Raw genomic sequence first — 12831 nt, forward strand, 5'->3', positions numbered from 1 at the left:
CCCGGGAGGTTCCAGAATGTTTCAGGAGTTCTGCAAAGGTCAAACCTAATTTTATAAAAATGCTGAGATGTCGTTTTCATTCTGTTGACAGTTGCACTGCAGAGTAGTGCTTGCCACAAATGCTGTCTGGTAGTTCCTTTGTACAAACCAAGGCAATGGCACTAAACCGTGCCAGTTGTCATTGCGGTATTCTCCACACACCTGTAGTTTAAAAGGTGCAAATTTTCACATAAGTATATCTTTGATGAAGCAGTATAAAATACTGATTTGATAAGATCTTGATCCCGAATCTCTGTCATTTTAGTGTTCCATGTCACAAAATGGGAATCACAGATAAAGCACTACTGCATTATGCAAACGTTTTAGTGCCCTGAAGAAAAGTATCTGCTTGTGCAGATATTAAGTTGTGAATTCAAGTATTGCTCTTTTCATGGAACACCAGTTTTACTTACAAAAATGACTGACAAATTTTGATTATTTGGACATGGTCATCTGGCATTCATTTTCATGAGAAGGAACATAGTGAGTCAGTGACTACGAGAGAAGCAACTTCCCTGGCCGGTTGGCTCAGCCGTAGAGTGTCGATCTGGCGTGTGGAAGTCCTGGGTTCAATTCCCAGCCAGGTCACACAGGAGAAGCATCTATCTGCTTCTCCACCCTTACCCCTCTCTTATCTCTCTGTCTCTCTCTTCCCCTCCCATAGCCAAGATTCCATTGGTGCAAAGTTGGCCCAGGCACTGAGGATGGCTCCATGGCCTCCACCTCAGGCACTAGAATGGCTCTGGCTGCAACAGAGTAGTGCTCCAGATGGGCAGAGCATCGCCCCCTAGTGGGCATGCTGGGTGGATCCCAGTCGGGCGCATGCGGGAGTCTGTCTCTCTGCCTCCCCACTTCTCACTTCAGAAAAAAAAAAAAGAAGAAGCAACTGATAGTACTTGTTGCCAGTGATAAAAATTTCAGCTTTTAAACAAAAATTGGAATTGTGGAACACTTTTACCGTCAAAGTGAGCTTAGCTGTTTCTCAATAATTAAACACTTTGCAGTTATCAAGTGTGACTTATTTGTATATGTGACTTATTTTGTATAATGAAATTTGTGAACATTTGGAGGATCTGTATAGCTCAGTGAACCAATAGTTTCCAAATAATCAGTGCATATTGTTAGAAGAATTATGCATGGGTAAAATATTGATTCAAAATGTAAAATAGAACAATGGATTTTAATGTATTAGAATATAATTTTATATTGTAACAACTCTGAGAAATGACCACTTGTCAGATTGTTTATAATATCAAGGGAGAATACCCACACTTACCTAACAAGATGACTAAGTCCTTCCCTTTTTCCAGTTATATATTTATATGAGGCTAGATACTCTGTATATATTTTAACCAAAACAACATCTATGAATAGACAAATTGATTGCAAATGGAAATATTAGAATCTAGCTATTTTCTATTAAGTTAGAAAATAGAGATTGTAAAAATATAAAATAGTGCTGCTTTATTACTTTTTGTTTTAGTAAAGTTAATTTTCATAAACTATGTTGCTTATATGTTAGCACATAATGAGTTTATTGTTGCTTTTAAAATGAATTAATATATCAATACTATTTTTTCAGTTTTCATTTGTGAAATAGTAATATCAACAGATTTCACCAACAAAAAGCAAAAAACTTCTTGGTGTTCTCAGTGAATTTTATAAGTGTTCAGGGTCCCTGAAACTAAAATATTTGAGAACTGCTGATTTAATCAATGCCTGGAATTGTCTTCAGAGGTTAAATTTATGGTTAATTGCTTCATTTTCAGAAATGAAAAATACCATCACTTCTTGAGATTCTTCTCTATGACATTGAAAAATTAACTTTTTTTAATGCCTTCAAAAATGCTGAAGGCAATAGAGATTCTTTAACGACTTCTGAGTCATATTATACTTTTTTTTACATTTTTATAGATATATATAACAAATTAATGTTAATGTTAAAATAAAAGCATAATTACATGTTAAATAAAAAATATATTGAATATGACATAGTCTACTCTTTCACATAATGAAAAGATCGTAATTATTTTTTTATTTGTTCCCTCGTAACCAGGGTATTACATGTCCTGGCAAATAACAGGCAATGAATAAATTATAATTGAGAGAATAAACCTATATGCAGTTCAGAACCCAGATGAGGCCGCACTTCTCTGTTGTCTTCCCCCATGTCTTGTTATTCTGTGTACTTTCTATGTTATTTTCTCTCCACCTTATTTTAGCTCTGTTTTTAATGCTCTGCAATCTTGCATACCACCTGATTATAAAGTAATGAAATTGCTTTTCATAGTGATTTATAGAACTTGTCAGTCTTATTATTTTACTTTTATAACTAATACTTGGAATATATTTTATATTTATAAACTCATGAGTTAAGAGTAAATTTAGAGACATTTTCAGAGGATCTTTGTGAAACAGAATATTATTTAATTTGGACATTTTCAGAGGATGTTTGTGAAACAGAGAATATTATTTAATTATGGCAGGTTGTAAGTGCCTGCCATATGTTACATGAATAGATTCCTTTAGATATGTGATATCGCTATAATCTGATATCACAGATCATCACCCAAGCATGAAACAAAATAAAAAATTAATTGGATGTGTAATTGTTTAGCTTTAATCTTCTATTTCAGTAGAGAAAGCCAATTAATGGCTCAGAACACTATATTCTTTTTTCTAGAAAATATATTTTAAGAATCTTCTCGTTAACCTTTAATATTACTGTGGTGCTCATCTGAGGATTTGGCAAACTCCTAACTAGAAAGAGAAAACGGTAATGCCAACTATTTTGTCTTGTGAAAAATGGGATGAAGATGGTTCAATTGATTGTTACTTTGTGTTATGGCTTCTGTATATTGGCCCTAGGCATTGATTGTATCATGAATCTAAAGCCAATTAGATGAATAATTAAATAGAACAATTTTTTAATGATTTATTCTCTATGTCTTTACTATCTTTTTGTATTAATAATTTCATTCTCTGGTTTAATATTTCCCAAATTGGGCAGCCTTTGTCATAAAATATCTAATTTTATTCCAGGACACAATTCCTGATTCAGGATTCCATTTCAGAATTAGAATCTCTGGCAGGGGGATGGGATGGGAGGCAAAAGACTGAATTTTAAAAATCTTTTAAAATGGCAAATTTTGTACATACATAAAAATAGAGAAACTAGATTAATGGACTCCAGTGACTAATCACGTTCAGCCTTTTGCCAATCTGGTTTCATCTTTTTCAGCTGAAGTGATTTTAAAGCAACTCTCAGGCATTGTGCCATTTCTCTATAAATTCATTAGTATGAAAGGTAGATTTTTTTACTAGATTTTTTTACCAGACATTTTAGGTGATTTTTTAATGGACTCTTGACAGTTGAAAGACAGTTGAAATTTCTTCCCTCTTTGGAAGTTTGCTTTACTGTATAAATTATTGATTTATTAAGTTTTCTATGAAGTTTTTATGTATAGCACATACTGTCACACAACTGCATTGGATATGGATAGTGTCTTTATTTCTTCTTTTTAAAACTGAAAACAGTAGGTAATAGATTTTGATAAGGATTTTAGTCTTGGATCCTGAGTGATAATGCTTATTGACTTGGTAAAAAAGTTGGAAGGGAACATCACAGATTCCTTAATGTATCTTTGCATCTTTTTAATCCATGCTTCTTGCTAAAAAGAGAGAAATTGAATATTCACAGGCTAGGGTTTCTTTGTGTTTCCTGCTCCCAGCTTTTGGCTTCACTGGATTAGATGTTCTGGTTCTGGATGGGTCTGGAGTGTTTCTACAGGAAAGACATTGAGGGCTCCACTGAACAACCAGCGGGTGGTCTGGGCTTTTCCGGTCAGCAGACCATAGGCAGACAAAGGAGATACATTTGGCTCAGGGGCTTTTGGTCTTGTTTCCTATGAGCCACCAGGTTGCTGCTACAGTTTGAAGTAAGAGTTCTGATGCTCAGTAAAATTCACATGGTATACTGGTTTCATTCTCATTGATAACTTTTAACTATTGCCTGTTTGTAGACAAATTTCAAATCTGTTCTTTCTAATCCAAATGCTGAGACTGAAGTGACTCTTTGATGCTGCTCAGAGGTGCTTATGATTGATATGAAAAATAGTGATGTGTGTGTGTGTGTGTGTATGCATATATTTCTGCCTCATCAGAGGTGATACAGTGGATAAAGCTTTGACCTGGAATGCTGAGGTTGCTGGTTCTGAGCACAGAGTCACTGGCTTGAGCGGGGCATTCATCCACACAATTCCAAAGCTCCCCAGCTTGAGCCTAAAGATCTCTGGCATGAAAAGCCCAACCTTGCAAGTTTGAGCAAGGGGTCACTGTCATTGCTCCAGTCAAGGCACATGCTCAAGGCACAACTAAAGTGAAAGCAACTCTAAGTTGATGTTTCTCATTCTCTATCACCCTTTTTCTCCATTCCTGTCTGTCTCACTCTCAAAAAAAAAAAGAAAAGAAAATTATATGATATATTGAACTCTTCATTCGGTTGTAGTATTTTTTCCTATGAATTATATGTTTGCTCGTTGTAGTATTTTTTCCTATGAATTATATGTTTGCTCACATAAAAATAACATTAAATCAAGAGATTGATAATTTAAGATAATGAAGGCCTTATTCTAAAAGATATTACAACATTTTGCTCCATCAATTTTTAAGCATTATCTTAAATGTTTAGGTAAAAATGTTCTGGACATAAAACAGACACTCCCCCACACATGTGTATACGTACATATAGGGTTGGCCCTTCATCTCTGAGAATTCTGATCCACCAAATGTGGATCAGAAATATTTGAAAAAAATTGTTATATTGTTGTTGACATGTACTGTGTAGTAGGCCTGTGATGGCTGTATCTGTACTGAACATGCACAGATTTGTTTTTTCTTAGTATTCCAGAAGCAAACAATAACAGCTGTTTACATAGCATTAAACTGTATTCGGTATTACAAGTAATCCAGAGATGACTTAAAGTGTAAGGGAGAATGTATGTGGGTTATATGTGTTTTATACAAGTCTTGAACATCTGCAGATTCTGTGGTGTCGGTGGTCCTGGACCAATACAGTACCCTGTGAATACCGAGGGATAGCTAGTATGTATGACAAAAATATCAAAACTATATTAGCCTGACCAGGCGGTGGTGCAGTGGATAGAGTGTCGGACTGGGATGCGGAAGGAGCCAGATTCGAGACCCCGAGGTCGCCAGCTTGAGCGCGGGCTCATTTGGCTTGAGCAAAGCTCACCAGCTTGGACCCAAGGTCGCTGGCTGGAGCAAGGGATTACTTAGTCTGCTGAAGGCCCGCAGTCAAGGCACATATGAGAGAGCAATCAATGAACAACTAAGGTGTCACAATGAAAAACTGATGATTGATGCTTCTTATCTCTCTCCGTTCCTGTCTGTCCATCCCTATCTATCCCTCTTTCTGACTCTCTCTCTGTCCCTGTAAAAAAATAAATAAATAAAACCAAAAACTATATTAAATATGACATAAATGTCCCCCTTGACTGACTGTTGTCATACCACCATGCATTTCTCAAGACTCTTCACACTTGACACTTTATAACCCTCAAAATGATTTCATTAAATCTACTTGATTATATCTTATGTTGAATCTTGGAATGTTCTCCCTGATGTCATATTTCACCCCCTATCCTTAACTTCTGCCCTCAGTTGTTTTGTTGCTGCTGAACGCATTATAAAATTTGAGTTTGTCTTTTTCTTTAGACTTATCCAGAAGAACTTTGCTCTTGTAAAAACAATCTTTTGTAACCATAGCATCTAGCACAGTGGCTGGCACACGGGGTACCAGTGAATAAATTACATATACAGTTAACTTATTATGGTTCTTTTTGCTTTATTTACTACTGTAAATGAATGAGATAAAACAAATGGTTTCAAATATTTTTTAGCAGTTCAAAATATACCTGGAGGAATGTAGTCAAATATATATCTGGAGGGATGTAGAGGGCTTCTTAGAGTGGTAGAAAGTTACAGAGTTAAGGTTATGGTGAAAGGATTTTATGAAAGCATTGTCATTTTTTCATTGATTTGAATCTGTATATAATTATAAGTAATTTGTGTTCTGTTTCAGATTGCAGAGGAGGGATCCACCATTTCATGTGTGGTGGAGCGAACCAGAGGAGCTCTGGGCTATGTGAATGTTTTTTACACCATCTCACAGATCGAATCTGACGGCATTAATTACCTTGTTGATGATTTTGCTGATGCCAGTGGAACTATCACGTTTCTTCCCTGGCAGAGATCAGAGGTAAACCCTATCTTTGTTTCTTGAAAGCCTCTTACAAAGCTTTTTCTGATGTTATTTGCTTTTAGCCTCTTGATATTTTAAGCAATTTAAAATATTTAGGCGATTAAATACTGGTATATGTCATAATATAAAATATTTTTGTGTTTATTTATGCAAAAGATAAAAACTAAGAATTTTGAATGATGTGTGCTACAGTTTTATCTGTTCTTTAATTCCAATGTAATAAAAATGGTATAGCTTGGAAGTTTATTATTGTGGGTTTTTTGTTATTACTGATTCAATGGGAAACTGCAGAACTCTTAATGGTATTTTTTCAGGCAGCCAATAAGAAATTCTTATACTTATAATCTCATTTTACTTTTAAATTTGGAAAATGAGGTAATTTTTATTTGGTTTGAAAGTACAAACGGACCTGCAATTTTACCAAAAACTTTTTGATGAACCATTATCACATTTCTGAATACATATTTCAGAAATGAATAACTCTTTTTGTAAGTGAAATTGGAATGAGCCTCCTATAGCAATTTTTAAAAAATATTCTTTTAGTCTATCATGTTGGACTATTCATCTCAGTATAATTTTTATTTTTTTTCTTTCTTTTTTTTTTTTTTTTGTATTTTTCTGAAGCTGGAAACGGGGAGAGACAGTCAGACAGACTCCCGCATGTGCCCGACCGGGATCCACCCGGCACACCCACCAGGGGCAACGCTCTGCCCACCAGGGGGCAATGCTCTGCCCCTCTGGGGCGTCGCTCTGTGTGACCAGAGCCACTCTAGTGCCTGGGGCAGAGGCCAAGGAGCCATCCCCAGCACCCGGGCCATCTTTGCTCCAATGGAGCCTTGGCTGCGGGAGGGGAAGAGAGAGACAGAGAGGAAGGAGGGGTTGGGGTGGAGAAGCAAATGGGCGCTTCTCCTGTGTGCCTTGGCCGGGAATCGAACCCAGGTCCCCCGCACGCCAGGCCAACGCTCTACCGCTGAGCCAACCGACCAGGGCCAGTATAATTTTTCTTTAAAAAAGGAAATATATTATAGGTCATCAGGGATAAATAGTAAAATAACCTCAGGCTTGCAGATGTAATCTTTGAGTTAGTTTCTCAGGGACTTAGGAGTTAGCTAATTAGATGAAAAAGATAAACTTGAGGGAAGAAGATTTAAAAATATTAAGATTTAAAGAGTTAAAGCTAAAGAAGAGTGATCCAGTCGCCATAATTTGAGGGAAGAAAGGAACAAATTAAATTGTTTATAATAAAAATTCTCTATTAGAGGTCTGGAGATAGATCCATGATATTTATTTTACTAGTCTTTAGTAAAATGAGAAAATTAGGACAACTAGTAATTTTTAATAAGGGTAATGTTATTTAGTTTAAAAGACTTTTATTCTGATACTGTCTTTTTTACTACTTTTTGAATTTAAAGTACTCTTTCTTTTATTAAGTAATAATGATAGCATCTGGTAATTTTTAATGTTCCTACTTGGAAAACAGAGTTGATTTCCACAATTTTCCTTGGGAAACTTACCAGCTATTATATAAAAATTTAACTGAAAACCATTGTTTTATAAAGTGGATTCATATGCACTTTGGAAGAGTTAAAACTAAATAAAATTTCTGTCAGAAAAATAGTTGTATATACTCTTGTGAAAATTTATTTAAAATATTTTTTTTATAATTTTTTAATAAAAAAATAATTGACCATTAAAGCAGCAATAATAAGATTGAATAGTGGGATTGGTTTATAGCACTGTACCCGCTACATTTATACAAATCTCTCCATCTTGCAAAGCCAGTGACTAGATACTGAGATATCTACTAATGTCCATGACTGTGCTTTCTAGCATAAACAGCAATAATGTGGCCTCTACTTTGCTACTGCCTTCCAGATACCTAACAGATTTGAGGACAGCTAGTGCTCGACTTACGACCACGATTGGTTCTGACAGACTGGTCGTAATATGATTTGGTCATAAGTTGAGTAGGCTTTATGTACAGTACTATGAAATGATGTTATAAAAAACTTTAAGTCATATTTTATCATAATTTTCTTTCATTATTGTTATATATCATAATTTTCTTTGTTCATTTTATGCCATTTGTATCATCTCTACACCATTTTCTTATTTTTACATTCATCAGGTTTAAGTAAAACACTGCATTACCAGTACAACTGGTTTAATATTTGCAAAACATACAAAATTACAAAATACAGGTGCATTCAAAAATACAAAATACAGGTGTAAAAAATACCATAGGAAACATTTTCCCAATTGCAAAACATATAAAAATATATAAACATGTACAAAACATTTTATTGGCCGCTGGGGCTTGGCTGCGGATCGTTGATGTCGTCATCTGAGGCAGCAGGTGGGGTTACCAGAGTTGGTTTTTTCACAAACATGTGCGATCACATTCACTTTCTTTCCTCCTTCGTACTTGTTCATTGATTGCTTTCTCATATGTGCCTTGACCATAGGGTTACAGCAGAGCGAGTGGCCCCTTGCTCAAGCCAGTGACCTTGGGCTCAAACCAGCGACCATGGGGTCATGTCCATGATCCCATGCTCAAGCCCAAGGTGTAAAATAGAAAGCTGGTAAACCCATGCTCAAGTTGGATGAGCCCGCGCTCATTTTCCTGTCGAGATCGATGGCCTTTCTTTCCTTCTTGGCAGACTGAGGCGTAGACAAAGACGATTTCCTCTTGGTAGACATCTTGGGAGGGGTTTGATGAAAAATATCCAAGACACAAAATACAAATTGCTGTACCAAGTCTGGGATAACAGTTGAAATGGTGCACACGGAGATGGTAGTGCTGCCGAAAACTGGTCTGCACTGTTTGTTGTACACCCAGCTGGGCAACGCTTGCGCTGCCAGACACGAGCAGTCATGGCCTAGCGATTGTGGTCGTAAAGTCGAATGGTCGTAAGATGCATAGGTTGTAAGTCGATCAATATCTGTATACTTAAATCACATAAAGCAGCGGTTCTCAACTGATGGCTTTAGGCGACCCCTGTGTTTTGGTCGTTCGACCCCCTCTGGGGTCGCGACCCACAGGTTGAGAACCGCTGACATAAAGAAACAGTTGCAAGGGAGTCTCCAAAATGTGTGTGTGTTTGTAATATAGGAAAGTATACTGGAAATGTGTTTTCAAGTTGTTTTTTTTAAATGGCCCATTATTATGAAATCAATTTAGTAAGTTATGGCCAAATTTTAAAAATAGATTAGAAAATAACAGAATGTATAACCTATAGTAAATGAAAATATAGTTTTGTGTACTGATTCACCATGTAAAATAAAATAAAATAAAGTTAGTCGTATGTTGATAAGGTCTTCAATTTCAAACTCTTCACTAAAATGAAGAATTTTTTGGTGTTCATCAATACTTTAAAAATATCTATTGCTTTACCTGACCAGTAGAGCCTGCCTCACTGGATAGAGCATCGACCTGGGATGCCAAGGGCCTAGGTTCGAAATCCTAAGATCACTCACTGGCTTGAGCGCAGGCTCACCAGCTTGAGCAAGAGGTCTCTGGCTTGAGTGTGGGATCATGGACATGATCCCAAGTTGCTGACTTGAGCCCAAAGGTTGCTGGCTTGAAGCCCAAGTTGCTGGCTTGAGCCCAAGATTGCTCATTTGAGCAAGGGAGTCACTAACATGGCTGGAGCCACCGATCAAGGCATGTATGAGAAGCAATCAGTGAACAACTAAGGTGATGCAATTATAAGTTGATGCTTCTCATCTCTCTTCCTGCCTGCCTGCCAGCCTGCCTGTCTCTCTCTCACACACACAGAAATATACTTATTGCTTCTATTTTAATGTATACTTGATGTTTTGGAGTTACTTTTCATAGTAACATTTGTCAGTTTACTTTCTAGGGGAAAGATATCTGAAATCTTCAGGTTGTTGCGTATTCCCTTTAGTTCAAGAACAATGACATGATTTGGGCAGTGAGCACATTGACCATGCTATTTGTTACTTTCTTAATTAAAAATTAACATTAAAACCAAATTCAGATTCTGTTGCTGTTGGAAATGTTGCTCTTTTATGGAGTCACAGAGAAGGAATTCGACAGGACTCACGCATGGAGGAAATGAGGCTTTTGCAGGAAGATCTATTCAGGGTTTAAATACAATAGAAGGCCTGGCACAGGTTCCCAGGGTCTCATCTTCATTTGTCCTACCAAGTAAAAAGTCCAGCCTTGTCTTCATTAAGCCCAGTACAAACACCAGAGTCCAGAAATTTTGTGCAATGGCTTAGTCCACATCAAAGATGAGTCCAGTCCAGGCACTGCTCAAAGCCTGTATTTGGGAATCTGTGCTGGAGAGCCCCAGATTGAACAAGGGCAACTCACTTCCCCAAGCTGGAAGAGAGAAGGCAGGCAAGTGTGGTTCTTCATTAAGCCTGTGTTTCTATTTTCGGGCTGGAAGGACTAGCTTTTTGGTAAGCTAACTAATCAGTTTCTAACTCTTGCATGAGTTTGTACTGGTTTCTCCCCTAACCAGTCAGATCCTTCTTCTACAGGCCTTTATGGCCACGACCCTGGCTTCTACTTTGCCTGCCTTGAAAGAGGAGACATAGAAGCACCTTCCCCCATAGTCCGGGTATTGACCAGTTGTACCCTGGGGCTGTGTAAAAACTGGTTCTCCCTCCCTGGTAGAGAGGGAGTGTTAATCCCTTAGAGCAGTGGTTCTCAACCTTTCTAATGCTGTGACCCCGCAATACAGTTCCTCATGTTGCGGTGACCCCAAACCAAAAAATAATTTTGGTGGCTACTTCATAACTGTAATTTTGCTACAGTTATGATTTGGAATGTAAAGACCTGATATGCATTATGTATTTTCTGATGGCTTTAGGCGACCCCACCGGGGTGGCGACCCACAGGTTGAGAACCGCTGCCTTAGAGGTGCATGGATGCGATCCCTTGGAGTGTCCAGAATTGCAGCTTCCCAGTGAAGCAAGCAGGCTCCTCAATGTCTGATTCCATCTGCTTCCTTACCTATGCCAACATTCACAATTCAACCTCGGACCTAGGGAATCAAAATCTCTGGAAAAATTACATTAAAAAATGTTCTTCAAATGCTTTTAGGCCCATCAATTAGTAATATGGAAATAGCATTTGGAGTTAATTTTTAGATTGTTTCTAGCCTCCTTTCTGGAGAAACCGGGAAGTCATCCTTTATTCCTTCTATCCTCACTCACTCCCTACACTAAGTGAATTATGAAGACCTGGATCTACTATCTCCAGAAAAAAATCTCGTAGTTTTCCTTCGTCTCCATTGTCACAGCACTAGTTCAGAATCTCATTGTTTTTCATCAGTCAGCTCCTAGTTCAACCCCCAGCCTCATTTCTTGCTGGGCCCACTTGTTTACACTCTGCCATGGTACTTATTCTAAAATGGAGTTCTTATTTTGTCAGTCTCCTGTTTTACAGATTCTTCAATTTTGTATCACTCATTATGGAATGAAGTTAGTTTTAAAAAAAAAATAATATAAAATGTCTTTATGATCCGACTCCTGATTACCCATCCTGCCTTATCTTTTACTCTACCTTAGTGGTCTAATTGCAGCCCCTGTGCCTTGCTGGTGTTGTTTCTTTTGCTTGGAATGTCTTTTCCCATTATTATTTACAATTGCAGCTAATTCATTAGAACTCGCTTCTAATATGTCTGTTGTTAAAACTTTACCAAATAGAGTTGGTTGTTTTTTTCACAATTTACTTTGTACATAACTCTATGATGACATGTTTACATTGCATTTTAAATGTTTTTCTATAGATCTCTCTCCTACAATAGACTGAGCCTCTTAGGGACTGGGTCCATTTCTAACCCTGTCACATTGTAAGAGTCAAAACATGATTGTTCAATTAATAAAATAAAGATAAATCATTTTTTTTCACTCCAAATTTTGATTTCTATTTTGAGGAGCATGGCTGAGTTACTGCTTGTATGGCCAGTAGTGGCCGCCATTGTGGCCATGCACACGCAGGTTCTCACTGGATTTGGGCAGATAGTAACGGAACAGTGGAGCCAAAAAATGGTGGGCCATTCCTTTACTAAAGTCCTGCACCGGCCGACGAGCAAACACACGGGGAAAACACTTCTTCTCATTCATTCAGAGCTCACAAAGCCACTGACACATTGTTCGGTCCCACCACCAGGAGAATCTTCTCTGGTTTCTCCTAGAATCAAAGGCCCCACCAGTCTCAGCAGAGCTTGCAAAAAGCCCATCAGCTCTGGTTCCCCATCTGCTCACCTTCTCCTCTCTGCACAAACTCTCCAAAACCATGGCTTCCTCCCTTCTCTTTTCAATAGTTCCCAACAGAAAAACCTTTCCTCCAGCAAACATTAGCAAGACAATGGCCCTTCCCAAGTAGGAAGGTAATTTGCAGTTTCACAGATCACATACCTGGTGCTGCCCAGCACCATTTTTTAACACTAAAGGTGAGCAAATTCAAAAAATACAAATTTTACAAGATCATTTACCCAACACTGCTACTTCCTTTTATAATTTTTTTTGGATGT

General features: G+C 37.5%; 1 protein-coding gene across 1 annotated transcript in view; it reads left to right on the forward strand.

Moving 5' to 3' along the window:
• ADGRV1 (adhesion G protein-coupled receptor V1) overlaps positions 1-12831 on the forward strand; it is a 697985-nt gene that overhangs the window by 100155 nt on the left and 584999 nt on the right. The window contains exon 22 of the mRNA XM_066381830.1: positions 6143-6319. Within this exon, the coding sequence (XP_066237927.1) occupies positions 6143-6319 (177 nt within the window). The remainder of the gene's footprint in view (positions 1-6142; positions 6320-12831) is intronic.

Source organism: Saccopteryx leptura, chromosome 4, assembly GCF_036850995.1.
Source record: "Saccopteryx leptura isolate mSacLep1 chromosome 4, mSacLep1_pri_phased_curated, whole genome shotgun sequence".
In the NCBI taxonomy this organism is placed as follows: Eukaryota; Metazoa; Chordata; class Mammalia; order Chiroptera; family Emballonuridae; genus Saccopteryx; species Saccopteryx leptura.